Genomic DNA, 18307 nt, shown 5'->3' on the forward strand with positions numbered 1-18307 from the left:
ATCTTAAATACATGCCCCTTAGTATAAGATATTTCAACTCTGGGAAAAATATTCCGACCATCCATCCTATCTATACATCTCATAATTTTATAGCCTTCTCAAGGTTTGCATAAACATTTGTAGCTCGGGTGCCAGTTGTTGTAATTCTGGGTATGGTCGCTGAGCTGGGAAGTTGATTTGCAGACATTTCATTCCCTGTCTAGGTAACATCTTCAGTGCTTTGGAGCCTCCTGTGAAGCGTTGCTGTACTGTATCTTCTGGAATTTATTTGGTTCCGTTCCTGCTTCTTCCAGTTGCTGATTCCAGTTGTTCATTCTATCAAGCCTTCTACCAAGTCTCCCATCAGCCTCAGCCACTCTAGAGAAAACAACCCGGGTTTACGAGCCTGTCCATATAGCTCATACTCTCTAATCCTGGCAGTATCCTGGTAAATCTCTTCTGCGCCTCTCCAAAACCTTCACACCCTTCCTGTAATGTGGTGTCCAGAGCTGAATGGAGCACTCTAAGTGTGGCCTAACCAACGTCTTATAAAGCTACAACACCCTCACTCTTGTATTCAGTTCCCTGACCAATAAAGGCAAGCATGCCATATGCCTTCTTTACCACTCTAGCTAATTATGTGGCCACTTATGTGGCCTCTATGGACTTAGACCCCCAGATCCCGCTGTAATTCAATGCTGCTCAGGGTACTGCCATTAACTGTATGCTTTTGACAAGTGATCTTCCAAAGTGCAGTACCTCACATGTGCCCAGATTAAAGACCATCTACTATTTCTCCACCTGTATCTGCAGCTGATCTATACCCCGCCGTATCCTTTGACAAGCTTTTACACTATCCACAACTCCACAGATGTGTCTTGTCTGCAAATTTACTGACCCACCCTTCTACATTTTCATCAAAATCATTTACATAGATCACAAACAAGAGAGGTCAACATACCGATCCCTGTGGAACACCACTAGTCACGGACTTGCAGCCAGAAAAGCACACCTCCACCAGTACTCGCTGCTATCTATGGGCAAGCCAATTCTGAATCCATGCACCCAAGTCACCATGGATCCCATGCATCTTAGTCTTCTGAAAGAGCCTCCTATTAGGTACCTTGTAGAACTGGAACTGAAGCTGGACCTGGATGAATTTCAGGTCATTCGGGAGGCGGAGGGGGTTAATGACAGGAGTTACAAGGAGGTAGTCACACTTCAGGTGTAAGAAAGAGGCAGATGGGTTACTGTCAGGGGACGGAAAGGGAACAGGCAGACAGTGCAGGGATCCCCTGTGGCCATTCCCCTCAGCAAGTATGCCATTTTGGATGCTGTTGGGGGGAACTACTTACCAGGTATAAGCAATGGGGCACAGGTCTCTGGCACAGAGTCTGTCCTGTTGCTCAGGAGGGAAGGGGGAAGAGGAGCAGAGCATTAGTCATTGGGGACTCCATAGTTAGGGGGACAGATAGGAGGTTCTGTGGGAATGAGCGAGACTCACAGTTGGTGTGTTGCCTCTCAGGTGCCAGGGCTCGTGATATATCAGACTGTGTTTTTGGGATCCTTGAAGGGGAGGGGAAGCAACCCCAAGTCGTGGTCCACGTAGGCACTAATGACATAAGCAGAAATTCAGGGAGCTAGGGTGGAAGCTAAGAGCTAGGACAAACAGAGTTATTACCTCTGGTTTGTTACCCATGCCACATGCTAGTGAGGGGAAGAATAGGGAGAGAGAAGGGTTGAACACAAGGTTACAGGGGTGATACAGGAGGGAGGGTTTCGGATACCTGGATAATTGGGGCTCTTTCTAGGGTAGGTGGGACCTCTACAAACAGGATGGTTTACACCTGAAGCAGAGGGGTACCAATATCCCGGGAGTGCTCTTCGGGAGGGTTTAAACTAATCCAGCAGGGAGATGGGAACCCGAATTAGTCATTCCAGTGTCCAGGAGATCGAGAGTAGTGAGTTAAGAAATATAGTTTCACGATCACAAGAGTGCACTGGCAAGCAGGAAGGTGATTTGAAGTGTGTCTACGTCAGTGCCAGGAGCATCCGAAATAAGGTGGATGAACTTGGGTTGGTACCTGGGATTTCGGTGTTGTGGTCATTTCAGAGGCATAGATAGAGCAGGGACAGGAATGGTTGTTGCAGGTTCCAGGATTTAAATGTTTCAGTAACACAGAACACAGAAGATGGTGAAAGAGGGGGAGGTGTGACATTGTTACTCAAGGACAGTATTACGGTTGGAGAAAGGATGTTTGAGGACTTGTCTAGTGAGGTAGTATGGGCAGAGGTTAGAAACAGGAAAGGAGAGGTCACCTTGTTGGGAGTTTACTACAGGCCTCCGAATAGTTCTAGAGACATAGAGGAAAGGATTGCAAAGTTGATTCTGGATAGGAGCAAGAGTAACAGGGTAGTTGATATGGAGGACTTTAACTTTCCAAATATTGACTGGAAACACTATAGTTTGAGTACTTTAGATGGGTCAGTTTTTGTCCAATGTGTGCAGGAGGGTTTCCTCACACAGTATGGAGACAGGCCAACAAGGGGTGTGGCCACATTGGATTTGGTACTAGATAATGTACCTGGACTGGTCTTAATTTGGAGGTAAGTGAGCACTTTGGTGATAGTGACCACAATTCAGTTATGTTTACTTTAATGATGGAAAGAGACAGGTATAAACCACAGGGCAAGAGTTATAACAGGGGGAAAGGCAATTATTATGCAATGAGGTAAGATTAAGGATGCATACGATGGGGAAGGAAACTGCATAGGCTGGGCACAATTGAAATGTGGACCTTATTCAATGACCAGCTACTGTCTGTCTTTGATAAGTATGCACCTGTCAGGCAGGGAGGAAGTGGTCGAGTAAGGGAGCCGTGCTTTACTAAGGGAGTTGAATGTCTTGTCAAGAGGAAGAAGGTGGCTGACGTTAGGATGAGACATGAAGACTCAGTTGGGTGCTTGAGAGTGACAAACCAGCCAGGAAAGATCTAAAGAGAGACTAAGAAGAGTAAGGAAGGTTCATGAGAAGTTATTGGCGGATAAGATCAAGAAAAACCCTAAGGCTTTCTATAGGTATATCAGGAATACAAGAATGTCGAAAGTAAGATTAGGGCCAATCAAGGATAGAAGTAGGAAGTTGTGGGTGGACTCAGAGGAGATGAGGAGGTGTTAAATGAATATTTTTCGTCGGTATTAACACTGGAAAAAGACAATGTGGTCGAGGGGAATACTGAGATACAGGTTACTAGATGAGATGGGATTGAGGTTCACAAGGAGGTGGTGTTAGCCAAATGGGATTTATCTTAGGATTCTCTGGGAAGCCAGGGAGGAGATTGTAGTGTCTTGGACCTTGGTCTTTATGTCGTCACTGTGCCAAAAGACTGGAGGATAGCAAAGTTGTTCCCTTGTTCAGGAAGGGGAGTAAAGACAACCCTGGAAATTATAGACCAGTGAGCCTTACTTTGGTTGTGGGAAAAGTGTTGGAAAAGCTTATAAGAGATAGGACTTATAATAATCTAGAAATGAATAAGTTGATTAGGGAAGGATAGGCCATGCCTCACAAACCTTATTGAGTTCTTTGAGAAGGTGACCAAACAGGTGGATGAGGGTAAAGCCATTGATGTGGTGTATGTGAATTTTGGTAAGGCGTTTGATAAGGTTCCCTACGGTTTCCTGAAGAAGGGCCTGTGCCCGAAACGTCGAATCTCCTGTTCCCTGGATGCTGCCTGACCTGCTGTGCTGTTCCAGCAATAAAGTTTCAACTTTGATCTCCAGCATCTGCAGACCTCACTTTCTCCTCCCTACGGTAGGCTATTGAACAAAATACAGAGGCATGGGATTGAGGGTGATTTAGCGGTTTGGATCAGAAATTGGCTAGCTGAAAGAAGACAGAGGGTGGTGTTTGATGGGAAATGTTTATTTTGGAGTTCAGTTACTAGTGATGTACTGCAAGGTTTGGGGCCATTTCTGTTTGTCATTTTTATAAATTACCTGGATGGGGGTGCACAAGGTAGGGTTAGTAAATTTAGGCGGATGACACTAAGGTTGGTAGAGTTGTGGATAGTGATGAAGGATATATGTCACCTTTTCAACATTTGCTATCCTCCAGTCTCGCTCCTATCAAGGATCATCTTTGCTACCCTAGCCTCTACATCACTGGAACTATTTGGATGCCTATAGAAAGTTCCTTTCCTGTTTCTAATCCCAGCCCATACTATCTCAATGGACGAGTCCTTAAACGCCCTTTCTGCAACTGTAATACTGTCCTTGATTATCAATGTCACACCTCCACCCCTTATCATTTTCTCTGTTCTTACTGAAACATCTAAATCGCAGAATCTGCAATAACCATTCGTGTCCCTGCTTTACCCATGTCTCTGAAATGACCACAACATCGAAATCCCAGGTACCAACCTATGCTGCAATTCACCCACCTTAAACCCCGATTCTCCTGGCATTGAAGTAGACACACTTCAAACCAATGTTCTGCTTGCTGGTGCCTTCTTGCAACCTTGAAACCTTAATTCTAACCTCACTGCTCTCAACCTCCTGCATACTCAAAATACAATTTCGGTTCCCATCCCATTAACTAGGATGTTGCCTGGTATGGAGGGAACATCTTATGAAGAAAGGCTGAGGGATTTGAGTCTTTTTTAATTGCAGAGAAGAAGGTGACTTAATTGAGACAGAAAAGATAATCAGAGGGTTATATAGGGTGGATACTGAGAGCCTTTTTCCTCAGATTGGGTACACTGGTCAATTTGGAGTGCGAGAGTTTTCTTTTAATAAAGGGGTCCAAAAAAATAGCATTAGTTAATTCCTACCTTTGCTTTGCTTTCCTCCACAACAAATTTACGAAGTCTTTGTCCTCTTCCTACAGAAAATCTTTGACCTGCATCTGCTTCACTCCCTCTAAGACTGCTTGTTGGTCCAAATGTCCGTTTCTCACTGACCACCCTCTTTTCCTGTAAATGTGAAGTGGTACAAATAAATCAGACCACAGCAGCAACAACAAATAACCTTATACACATACATTCCCCATCTTGCAAGAACAGGTAAAAGGCAGCGAATATTTAGCTTTTCCTTAACAAACAGCTCAATGTAATTTTATTAATATATCAACAAGATATGCATAAAAGATGAAGGTAGCACAAAAATAATTGAATCATACAAATAAGCTGCTCTTATACATACTTTAATTTTGCTGGTCAGGCATATTTAAACTTCTATGATTTTAACAATTTTAAAAAATTTATATATTCTTCTCTCCTTAAACAGCCTATCTTCAAATATCTTACCGATTCCATTATGGTTAGAGTAACTCTGGCAAAGATTGCTCTTCCTTACCCCACTATCAATCTTTTTGTACCCTAGCAATACATCCTTCACCTTCTTTAATGCTGGTGCACATGATTTACCATGGCAACAACATTTAAAGTTGCATGTATGCTGAATACCTCCGACTTGAACTCTTCATCACAGCTCGTAAGCTATCTGTTGTCTTTTTGTCAAATCTCCCATTTAACATGCAGTGTTGAATGAGTCAGAAATTCTTCCAGTTATTGGTTGCAAAGAATTAGGATTTCATCTTTTGGCCATTTCATAAACCCTTGCCCATTATCTGTAGCTTCACTAGACTACCTGGTAACAGAATACACCATCCAAATTCAGCATATGCTTAGGTTATCGTGCCTAAAATTGCTCTCTAACATAAATAAATGAGCAATCTTGAAGAAGAGCAGAAATTGTAAAATCTTTGTTCCACCCAATACAGAAAATTTCACCGCATTAGTTTTTTAACTATTTACAATGAAAGAAAAATGCTAGAAAAACAGATAACGTGGTAGTTTTAATTATCCTAATATAAGACTAGAAAATAATGTCTAAAGGAAAAGGGGTGGAGAGAATGTTTAAAACATTTACAAAGGTGGATAATTTCAAATGGCACCGGAAATGTTGGTGAGAATACACGCTCACTCCTGACACTTTTCCTGCAGCTAACTGGACAAAGGATGGACTTTAGTCCTTTCTGGACAGGAGGGTACACTTCAGAGAGTTGTTAATCAATCAAATCGGCCAGTAGTTCTTTAGCTCAGAGGGTCCAGTGGGAACAGTGGTCACTACTGGAACTACACTGAGTACCACACTAAACACTATATAGGACAAACAGGAAGACAGCTAACGATCCGCATCCATGAACACCAACTAGCCACGAAACGACACGACCAGCTATCCTTAGTAGCCACACACACAGACAACAAGCAACATGAATTCGACTGGGACAACACTACTATCATAGGGCAAGCCAGACAGAGAACAGCCAGGGAATTCCTAGAGGCATGGCATTCATCCACAAACTCCATCAACAAACACATCGACCTGGACCCAATATACCAACCACTACAGCGGACAGCTGAAACTGACAACCGGAAGCGGCAGGGACAGACCACTATAAACACCGGAGGAAACATCAAAGAAGCGCTTCGCAGGAGGCTCCCAAGCACTGATGATGTCGCCTAGCCAGGGGACGAAACGTTTGCAACAAAAACTTCCAGCTCGGCGAACAGAACCACAACAGCAAAATTTAGTGTGGTGAAAATTGGCTTTTGGTGTAGTGCGAGGTAATAAGGAACATGGACGTCTTTTGGGGGTGGAGGGGTGTGTTCACAGCAATCAGACGATGTCCATAATGAGCTGCACGTCCTGCCAAAATTTTCTGTTGTCTATATGCAAAGTGCTACTAGAAAATGGCAGGGACAATGACCAGAGTGGGCAAACCAAGTGTAGTCACTCCAATGTACAAAAACATGGGATACATTCTTGCTGAAGGTTCAAACATTGCAGAACTGTACATAAAGCAGCCATTTGCAAACCTTAACTACACATATAATCATTTCATCACCCATTTGGTGTGTATGCCAGTGGTCATTACAATTTGGAGGGTTGGAATATAAAGCTCTAGTGAGGCCCGACTTCGAATATTGTGTCCAAGTTAGGCCCCACTGACACTGGAGCATGTCTAATGGTTATTCACACGGATGATGCCTGGAATGGTAGACTTAACATATGATGAACGCTGAGGATCTCGAGATTGTATTAATTAGAGTTTAGAAGGTTGAGGGGAGATCTAATAGAAACTTACAAGATAATGCATGGCTTAGAAAGGGTGGATGCTGGGAAGTTGTTTCCATTAGGCGGAGAGACTAGGACCCGTGGGCACAGCCTTAGAGGGGGTCAATTTAGAACGGAAATGAGGAGACATTTCTTCAGCCACAGAGTGGTGGGCCTGTGGTATTCATTGCCATGGAACGCAGAGGAGGCCGGAACGTTAAATCTCTTCAAGGCAGAGATTGATAAATTCTTGATCTCAAAAGGAACTAAGGACTATGGGGAGAGTGCGGCTAAGTGGAGTTGAAATGCCCATCAGTCATGATTAAAAGGCAACACACACAAAAGAAGTTGCATCAAGACATTGTTCAAAAGAGCCACAACACACTGCAGTACACCAGAACTGCAAAAAGAGGAAGAAGAACACCTATACAATGTATTCACCAAAAACAGATACCTGCACAATTTCATCAACAGATGCCGAAGGGAAAGACAATGGAACGAGGACATGCTGCAACCCAAAGGACTAGGCACACTACCATACATCAAGAGCATTTCCAAACTGACAGCGAGACTACTGCGACCACTAGGACTCATAACAGCACACAAACCAACAGCCACTCTCAGACAACAACTCAGCAGAACGAAGGACCCGATACCCAGCATGAGCAAAACCAATGTAGTGTACAAAATCCCATGCAAGTACTGCACAAAACACTACATAGGACAAACAGGAAGACAGCTAACGATCCGCATCCATGAACACCAACGAGCCACAAAACGACACGACCTGCTATCCTGAGTAGCCACACACGCAAATGACAAGCAACATGAGTTTGACTGGGACAACACTACTATTATAGGACAAGCCAAACAGAGAACAGCCAGGGAATTCCTAGAGGCATGGCACTCAACCACAGATTCAATCAATAAGCACATCGACCTGGACCCAATATACCAACCACTGCAACGGACAGCTGGAACTGACAACCGGAAGCGGCAGAGACAAACCACTATAAATGCCGGAGGAAACATCACAGAAGCGCTTCACAGGAGGCTCCCAAGCACTGAGGTTGTCACCTAGACAGGGGACGAAACGTCTGCAACACAAATTCCCAGCTCAGCAAACAGAACTACAACATTCTTCTCAAAGTGCACCACCTCACATTTAGCTGCATTGAACTCCATTTGCCACCTCTCAGCCCAATTCTGCAATTTATCCAAGTCCCCTGCAACCTGTAACATTCTTCCACACTGTCCACTACTCTACTGACTTTAATGTTGTCTGCAAATTTACTATGCCTACGTCTAAGTCATTTATAAAAATGACAAACAGCAGTGGTCCCAAAACAGATCCTTATGGCACACCACTAGTAACTGGACTCCAGACTGAATATTTTCCATCAACAACCACTCGCTGCCTTCTTTCAGAAAGCCAGTTTCTAATCCAAACTGCAAAATCACCCTCAATTCCATGCCTCTGCATTTTCCCCATCAGCCTACCATGTGGAACCTTATCAAAGGCTTTACTGAAGTACATGTATACCATGTCAACTGTCCTACCCTCATCTACATGCTTGGTCACCTTCTCAAAAAAACTCAATGACGTTTCTGAGACACGACCTGCCCTTGACGAAACCACGTTGACTATCTGAAATCAAATTGTTCCTTGTTAGATGATTATAAATCGTATCTCTTATAATCCTTTCCAAAACCTTTCCTATAACAGAAGTAAGGCTTATAATTACCTGGGTCATCTCTGCTGTCATTCTTGAACAAGGGCACAACATTTGCAATCCTCCAGTCCTCAGGTACTAAACCTGTAGACAATGATGACTGGAATATCAAAGCCAAAGGCTCTGCTATATCCTCCTTAGCTTCCAAGGGAATCCTTGGATAAATACCATCCGGCCCAGGGGACTTGTCTACTTTCATTCCTTCTAGAATTGATAACACCTGTGCGTAACTAACTTCGATCCTTTCTAATCTAATATCTCATATCTCAATCTTCTCCTTTACCTGAGTGAACACCTCTCCGATGTCTATAGGATCCACACTCAACTTCCCACTTCTGTCTTTGACTGGCCCTATTCCTACCCTAATCATCCTTTTATTCCTCACATACCTTTAGAAAGCTTTAGGGTTCTCCTTTATTCTATTTGCTAAAGACTGCTCGTGTCCTCTCTTTGCTCTTCTTAACTCTCTTTTTAAATCCATCCTAGCTGATCTGTAACTCTCCATCGCCTCATCTGTACCATCTTGCCTCATCAATACATAAGCCTCCTTCTTCTTAACAAGAGATGCAATTTCTGTAGTAAACCACAGTTCCCTTACCTTATCACTTCCTCCCTGCCTGACAGGGACATACCTATCAAGGACACGCAATATCTGTTCCTTAAACCAGCTCCACATTTCGACTGTCTGCAACCCCTGCATTTTGCTACCCCATTCTATGCATCCTAATTCTTGCCTAATCGCATTATAATTGCCCTTGCCCCATCAATAACTCTTGACCTGTGGCATCTCTTTCCCTCGCTAAACTAAATGTAACTAAATTATGGTCACTCTCTCAAAAGTGCTCACCTACAACTAAATCAAACACCTGGCCTAGTTCATTACCAAGCACCAGATCCAGTGTGGCCTCACCTCTTGTTGGCCCTTTGACATACTGTGTCAGGAAAACCTCCCGTACACATTGGACAAAAACTGATCCATCTGACATACTACAGCTATAACATTTCCAGTCAATGCTGGGGAAGTTAAAGTCCCCCATAATGGCCACCCTGTTCCTTTCACTCCTACTCAGAATAATTTTGCTAATTCTCTCTTCCACCTCCCTGGAACTCTGCGGAGGCCTATAAAAAATCTCCAAGCAGTGTGACCTCTCTCCTGTTTATAACCTCAGCCCACACTACCTCAGTAAACGAGTCCTCATCAAAACCTCTCTCATCCACCGTTATACTATCTTTGACTACGCCTCCCCCTCTTTTACCGCCTTGCCTGTTTTTAATGAAAGATCTATATCCTGGAACCTGCAACATCCACTCCTCACCCTGCTCTAATCCATGTCTCCGAAATGGCCACAACATCGAAGTCCCAAGTAACTATCCATGCTGCAAGCATGTCGCAGTAAAAGGCATGTTGCAGTTGATAATAAACTGTACCAATGCGCAGTACATGAATGATGGAGAACACAGGGCTTAACGAGAGGTATGAACTGAAGCAAATCTGCATTAGTAAAGAAAGGATATTGTGGAAATTGATAGATTAAAGGCTGATAAATTCCCAGGACTTAATAATCCACATCTCAGAGTACTTAAGGAAATGTACTTCGATACGTTGGTGGTCATTTTCAAGATTTTTTAGACTCGAACAATTTTTACAAATTGGAGGTTAGCTAATATATCCACACAATTTAAAAAGGAGATAGAAACTCGATTTACGGAGAAGTGAGCATGACATTAATAGCAGGGAAGATGCTGGAGTCCATTATCAAGGACTTTACAGCAGCGCACTTACAAAACAGTGGTAGAATCAGACACAGTGTGCATAGATTCACAAAGGGGAAATTGTGCCTGACAAAGTGGGTGGTACGGTGGCACAGTGGTTAGCACTGCTGCCTCACAGCGCCAGAGACCTGGGTTCAATTCCTACCTCAGGCGACTGACTGTGTGGAGTTTGCACGTTCTCCCCGTGTCTGCATGGGTTTCCTCCGGATGCTCTGGTTTCCTCCCACAGTCTAAAGATGTGCAGGTCAGGTGAATTGGCCATGCTAAATTGCCCGTAGTGTTGGGTAAGGGGTAGATGTAGGGGTATGGGTGGGTTGCGCTTCGGCGGGGCGGTGTGGACTTGTTGGGCCGAAGGGCCTGTTTCCATACTGTAAGTAATCTAATCTAATCTAAATCAACTGGAAATCGTCAAGATAAAGGGAGCTAGTAGATGTGATTTATTAGTGTTATGAAGTTGTAGACGTAGACTGTACTTTTAAGGGAGCTGAAATTTCTGGCTGGCACAAAGTGTACTGAAAGAATTTAAAATGTAACATTCGACCATGAAACCAATGGTGCAAGAGTTGCAATGATATAAAACACATTCAAACTCGTTCAATCAGTTTTTAAAATGCTCCCATATACCAAAATCCAATCAAATTTGAATTTAGTACTTTGACAATAAATCAATGAAACGATCCAATGTTTTGGGGTATAAACCGAGACATTTTGAACAGTTAGGGGGAGAACTGCCAATAAAATCAACAACTACAGACTGCTAGCTGGATAGCTCTCTGAAAGGTACCTGTTCATATGAAAGACCTGTGAAGCAGAATACTAAAGAAAAGATGACAGAGGAAAATCTAGAGTCAGGTTTTAGAGATGCATAGCATGGAAACAGACCCTTCGGTCCAACTTGTCCATGCTGACCAGGTATCCCAACCCAATCTAGTCCCACCTGCCAGCACCTAGTCCATATCCCTTCAAACCCTTCTTATTCATATACCCATCCAGATGCCTTTTAAATATTGCAATTGTACTAGCCTCCACCACTTCCTCTGGCAGCTCATTCCATACACATACTACCCTCTGCGTGAAAAAGTTGCCCCTTAGGTCTCTTTCATATCTTTCCCCTCTCACCCTAAAGCTATGCCCTCTACTTCTGGATTCCCCTGCCCCATGGAAAAGACTGTCTATTAATCCTATCCATGCCCCTCATGATTTCAGAAACCTCTATAAGGTCACCCCTCAGCCTCCGACGCTCCAGGAAAAACAGCCCCAGCCTATTCAAGCTCTCCCTATAATTCAAATCCTCCAACCCTGGCAACACCTTCTAAATCTTTTCTGAACCCTTTCAAGTTTCACAACATCTTTCCAATAGGAAGGAGACCAGAAATGCACGCAATATTCCAACAGTGGCCTAACCAAAGTCCTGTACAGCTGCAACATGACCTCCCAACTCCTGTACTCAAAGATTCGACAGCTGGCTGGTTTTGAAATTTGAATTTTTTTTTGAAAATCTTAATCAGGGTTTTTAATCGGATCAGTATTGCAGAGTGGGGAGGTAAGAAATAGTTTTAAGAGAAAGGAGTTGTAAACAGTTGTTGGTTTTAATATTCTCTGTTGGACTTGAAGAATAAAATAGCTAATTTTTACTTTAAATACCGACCTCTGGGATGGTGCTTTGCCTCTTGAAATTTAACAGATTATAGCATGAGATGAGCTTCTCAGTGTGTCAGGTTTAAATTAGCAGAGGGGTTTACCCAGTGTTGTAACACTGGATTTTCAGAAGATTTCCGACAATGTCCCACATAGTGATTAATACGTAAAATTAAAGTGTGTGGTATTGAGGGTACTAAGTTGAGATGGATAGAAAATTGGTTAGCAGACAGGAAACAAGGTAAGAAAACGTTGTCTTTTTCTGAATGGCAGGCAGTGACTAGTTGGGTCCTGCAGAGTTTGGTACTCCGACTCCAGCTATTCACAATGGTATATATAGTAAAAATTTAGTCAAGTAAACTAAACATAATACCACAAAATGTGCAGATGACACAAAGCGGGGTGGAAAGGTGAGCTGTGAGGAGGATGCAGGTCAGCTGAATAGGTAAATGCTTGGCTGATGAATATGGATGAATGTAGGTTATCCATTTTGGTAGAAAAAACAGGAAATAAGATTATGATGGGAATGACTGTCAATTGACAGAGGGGAATATTCAATATTGGGAGAAAGTGATGACTGCAGATGCTGGAGGTCAGAGCTGAAAAATGTGTTGCTGGAAAAGCGCAGCAGATCAGGCAACATCCAAGGAGCAGCAGAATCGACGTTTTGGGCATAAGCCCTTCTTCAGGATTGAGGAAGGTGTGCCAAGCAGGCTAAGTTTTGGTCTTTTTTATCTGAGAAAGGATGTCCGGGCAATAGAGGCATGGCAGTGAAGGTTTATCAGATTGATTCTTGGGATGGCAAGACTAACGTATGAGGAGAGATTAAATTAGTTAGGATTATATTCACCAGAGTTTAAAAGAACAAGGGATGATCTTATAGAAACTTATAAAATTCTAGCAGGTTAGATGCAGGAAGGATGTTCCTAATGATCAGGGTGTCCAGATACAGGAATAATAATTTAAGGATAAGGGGTAAACCTTTCAGGACTGAGATGAGGAGAAATCTTTTCACCCAGAGACTAGAGAACTTGTGGAATTCACCACCTGAAAAAGTGGTTGAGGCCAAAACATTCAAGAAGCAGGCAGATAATAGCGGTTGTGGCCAAAGAGATTATAGGACCTGGTGAGAGGATGACGTTAGGGTACGGACTTCGATAATCAAACATGATTATAATGAATGTAAGAGTGGGCTTGAGGGGTTGAATGGCACACACCTGCCCCAATCTTCTACATTTACGGTAAATACTCCATGATAGATCTTGCAAATCGGCTTGGCTGTTTACTCAGCACGTCTAACATCAACAATAACATAAAACCCTTTTTTGTTTCAAAAAAAGGTCGATCTCTTCAGAGATATCATCACTCACTTCTCATGCTGAAATGCTTGGAAAGAATGGATGAGAAAATGTTTCCACTAGTAGGAGAGACTAGGAACCAAGGGAACACAGTGAAGGGAGGAAGACCATTTAGAATTGAGAGGAGGAGGAATGTCGTTAACCAAAGGATGGTTAATAGAGTCATAGAGATATACAGCATGGAAACAGACCTTTTGGTTCAACTTGTCCATGCCAACCTGATATCCTAACCTAATCTAGTCCCATTTGCCAGCACTTGACCCACAGCCCTCTAAACCCTTCCTTCCTATTCATACACTCATCCAGATGTCTTTTAAATGTTGTAATTGCACCAGGCTCTACCACCCTCTGGCAGTTCATTCCATACACGTACCACCCTCTGCATGAAAAGTTCCCCCTTAGGTCCCTTTTAAATTTTTCCCCTCTCACCCTAAACTTACGTCCTCTAGTTCTGGACTCCCCACCCCAGGGAAAAGACCTTGTCTATTTATCCTATCCATGCCTCTTAAGATTTTATAAACCTCTATAAGGTCACCCCTCAGCCTCCAAAGTTCCAGGGAAAACAACCCCAGCCTATTCAGCCTCTCCATATAGCTCAAATCCTCTAAACCTGGCAACATCCTTGTAAATCTTTTCTGAACCCTTTCAAGTTTCACAACATCTTTCCGATAGGAAGGAGACTAGAACTGCACGCAATATTCTAAAAGTGGCCTAACCAATATCCTGTACAGCTGCAACGATTCCTATACTCAATACTCTGACCAATAAAGAAAAGCATTCCAAACGCCTTCTTCACTATCCCTATCTACCTGCGACTGCACTTTCAAGGAACTATGAACCTCCATTCTAAGGTCTCTTTGTTCAGCAACACTCCCAGGACCTTACCATTAAGCGGGGACTTCAAAGACCACGGTCGAGTCCTCAACGAGACATAGCCAGGCCCTGCAGGTACGGGCCTTTGTAGAACAGGTTGACGTCCTCAAGAATTGAGGTCAAAGAAAAAGCATCTGGGTAGTCGGGCTGCCGAAGCAATAGGATGACAAGCAGTCAGCCAGTTTTTTGAAGAATGGCTGCCTCAATTTCTGGGCTGTGAGCCCGAGGCAGGCCGGATGCGGATTGAGAGAGCTCACCGGGTGGCAGCGCGCAGACCTGGTTCGGACTGCGCTCCCGCCTGGTCCAAGTGCAATTCCAGTCCTATAGGGACAAACAAAAAGTAATGGAAGGCTCCAGATCGATGGGAAAGGATCTTCAGGCTCTGATTTATAAAGGATCAAAGATTATATTTTTTCAGGACTTTGCTGCGGCTGTGATCCAAAAGAGGAAGTCCTTTGGTGAAGTGAAGAAGAGTCTGAGGGGGATCTGGATATTCAATATTCCATCAGGTACCTGGCGGTGCTCAGTTTTAACCACAAAGGGTCCGTGCATGTATTTGACTCCTTAGAAAATGTGAAGTACTTTCTGGACACTTTGAAATAGACTGGATGGTCCAAAAGACATGGACAATAATGGTTCTCTTTTCTTTTCCCTTTATTTTTCCACTACCTCATGTACTTCTCCTTTCTCTTCATTATTTTTATTACAGAAAAGTGTTTTTTTTTCTTCCCAGTGATAATGGAAGTCAATATTGAGTTGGGATGGGTGAATCCTTCGCCCGAGTTTGGGGCACGGTTCAAACTTGGAGGAGGTATAGAGGTGTATGCAGGTGGTGTAAGCACCCCCTGTGGGCAAGGGGCAGAGTCTCCCATCAAGTGTGTTTTGTATGTTGTAACTGATATAGTTTGTTGGCTTTTAGTTGAGGTGGTTTTTGGAAGTTTTGTTAACACAGTTTTAGTGCGTGTATTTTTTAGATTCCATGAGTCTCCATTTATTTACATGCGGCGCGTTGTCAGTAGGGTTCTTGTTCTCGGGGGTTTAAGGGTTGTTATAGAGGGATATGGCTAAGTGCCTCCTTGAGTGATGCATCTGGAATATTAAGAGAGAAAAAGTACTTTAGAGTCTCAGGAAGGAGAAGGATGTTGACAGGGTTGGAGGATTTGAGCTATAGTGAGAGGCTGAAAGACTGGGCTGTTTCCCCTGGAGCTTCGAAGGCTGAGGGGTGACCTCATAGATGTTTATAAAATAATGAGGGGCATGGACAGGATAAACAGACATGGTCCTTTCCCTGGGGTGGTGAGTCCAGAACTAGAGGTCATAGGTTTAGAGTAAGAGGGGAAAGATTTAAAAGGGACCTAAGGGGCAACGTTTTCACGAGGAGGTTGGTGTGTGTATGGAACGAGCTTCCCACCCTACCTCTTGCAAAACCTCTTGCAAAAATGCCATCCCATATTCCCAATTCCTCCGCCTCCGCCGGATCTGCTCCCTGGAGGACCAGTTCCACCACAGAACACACCAGATGGCCTCCTTCTTTAGAGACCACAATTTCCCTTCCCACGCATCTCGTCTACATCCTGTACCTCCGCCCTCAGGCCCCACCCCTCCAGCCGTAACAAGGACAGAACGCGCTTGGTGCTCAACTTACACCCTACCAACCTGCGCATAAACCAAATAATCCGCCGACATTTCCGCCACCTCCAAACAGACCCCACCACCAGGGATATATTTCCCTCCCCACCCCTTTCCGCCCTCCGCAAAGACTGTTCCCTCCGTGACTACCTGGTCAGGTCCACGCCTCCCTACAACCCACCCTCCCATCCTGGCACTTTCCCCTGCCACCGCAGAAACTGTAAAACCTGTGCCCACACCTCCTCCCTCACCTCTATCCAAGGCCCTAAAGGAGCCTTCCACATCCATCAAAGTTTTACTTGCACATCCAACAATATCATTTAAGTATCGTTGCTCCCGATGCGGTCTCCTCTACATTGGGGAGACTGGGCGCCTCCTAGCAGAGCGCTTTAGGGAACATCTCCGGGACACCCGCACCAATCAACCACACCGCCCCGTGGCCCAACATTTCAACTCCCCCTCCCACTCTGCCGAGGACATGGAGGTCCTGGGCCTCCTTCACCGCCGCTCCCTCACCACCAGACGCCTGGAGAAAGAACGCCTCATCTTCCGCTTCAGAACACTTCAACCCCAGGGCATCAATGTGGACTTCAACAGTTTCCTCATTTCCCCTTCACCCACCTTACCCTAGTCCTAAACTTCCAGCTCAGCACTGTCCCCATGACTTGTCTGGACTTGTCCTACCTGCCTATCTCCTTTTCCACCTATCCACTCCACCCTCTCCTCCCTGACCTATCACCTTCATCCCCTCCCCCACTCACCCATTGTACTCTATGGTACTTTCTCCCCACCCCCATCCTCCTCTAGCTTATCTCTCCATGCTTCAGGCACACTGCCTTTATTCCTGATGAAGGGCTTTTGCCCGAAACATCGATTTCGAAGCTCCTTGGATGCTGCCTGAACTGCTGTGCTCTTCCAGCACCACTAATCCAGAATCTGGTTTCCAGCATCTGCAGTCATTGTTTTTACCTCTATGGAATGAGCTGCCAGAGGAAGTGGTGGAGACTGGTAGAATTAGAACATTTAAAAGGCATTTGCATGGGTATATGAATAGGAAGTGTTGAGAGGGATAAGTGCCAAGTGCTGGCAAATGGGACTAGATTAGGTGAGGATACCTGATCGGCATGGACGAGTTGAACCAAAGGATCTGTTTCCGTGCTGTACATCTAATGACTCTAAGATCATCTTAATGATCTCAATAAAACATAATCAAGAAAGAACCCACGCTACTCACTACTGTAGACTTACAGCAAGGTTACAAGTAAAAGCTAGATACTTATCTGTTCCTGTGCTGTGAGCTCTCCCACACAGGTTCCTCCTCATTGCAGCGGTGGCCAAGACACCGAGTGTATTTAAAGTAGATATGTTCTTAATTATTAAGAGGATCGATAATAGGGAAAACACAGGAGAAAAGGGTTGAGCAACATTATCAGCCATAATCGAGTGGCAGTGCAGGCTTGATGGGCTGAATGGCCTCATTCTGCTCCTATATCTTATGGTCTCTTGAGCAGGTGGGACCTGAACCCAGGCCTATTGGCTTAAGGGTAGAGGCACAACCACTGCTCCACAAAAGTCCTTAAATTATATTTTATCCATAGGCAAATGGATGTCAAAACTTTCTAATCAATCTGTTCTGAGATTTATTACACATCTGGATCTGATGGGACTTGAACTTGGCCTCCTGGCTCAAAGGTAGGGACATTGCCACTGCACCACAACAGTCACCCTAACACAGAATCCTTTTTTTCTAACCAACCTGTTCTAAGACATTATTACATACCACTGGTGCAGGTGGGACTTGAACCAGGTCTACTGGCTCAGAGGTAAGGACAATACACTGCACCACAAGACCCCCAAAACAAAATCTCTCTGCCTTCCTTATACTGAGGAACCTTGATTATCCGAACGACACCAGCGGAGAGTATTTCATTCGGTTAATCGAATGCCGGATAATCGATACCGGATAACATAGCTGGTGCATCGGGACCTTGCAATCTTGTTCAGTTTATCCGAAATTCGGTTAATCAAATGCTGGATAATCAAGGGTTCTCTATAAAGAATTTCAGCTGCTCCTCTTTTCAAATGTAACCTGGCGCCCAGCAGACAACGATGCACAACCAATACAATTTTCATGGAAATGTCTTCACCAAAAATGGTACATCGATGTGAGCTTAAGAAATGATGATATTTCTTGGACACGTGGCTACC

At 44.1% G+C, this 18307-nt stretch overlaps 1 protein-coding gene across 5 annotated transcripts in view; it reads right to left on the bottom strand.

Annotated features, from left to right (window-relative positions):
• Positions 1-18307, bottom strand: part of LOC122553883 (uncharacterized) — a 287844-nt gene that overhangs the window by 189776 nt on the left and 79761 nt on the right. For all 5 annotated transcript variants that reach the window (XM_043698346.2, XM_043698344.2, XM_043698343.2 and 2 more), the window contains one exon: positions 4809-4949. In XM_043698346.2, coding sequence (XP_043554281.1) covers positions 4809-4949 — 141 coding nt within the window. The remainder of the gene's footprint in view (positions 1-4808; positions 4950-18307) is intronic.

Source organism: Chiloscyllium plagiosum, unplaced genomic scaffold, assembly GCF_037043375.1.
Source record: "Chiloscyllium plagiosum isolate Xiang-an unplaced genomic scaffold, Cpla_swu_hap1 HiC_scaffold_8, whole genome shotgun sequence".
Taxonomy (NCBI): domain Eukaryota; kingdom Metazoa; phylum Chordata; class Chondrichthyes; order Orectolobiformes; family Hemiscylliidae; genus Chiloscyllium; species Chiloscyllium plagiosum.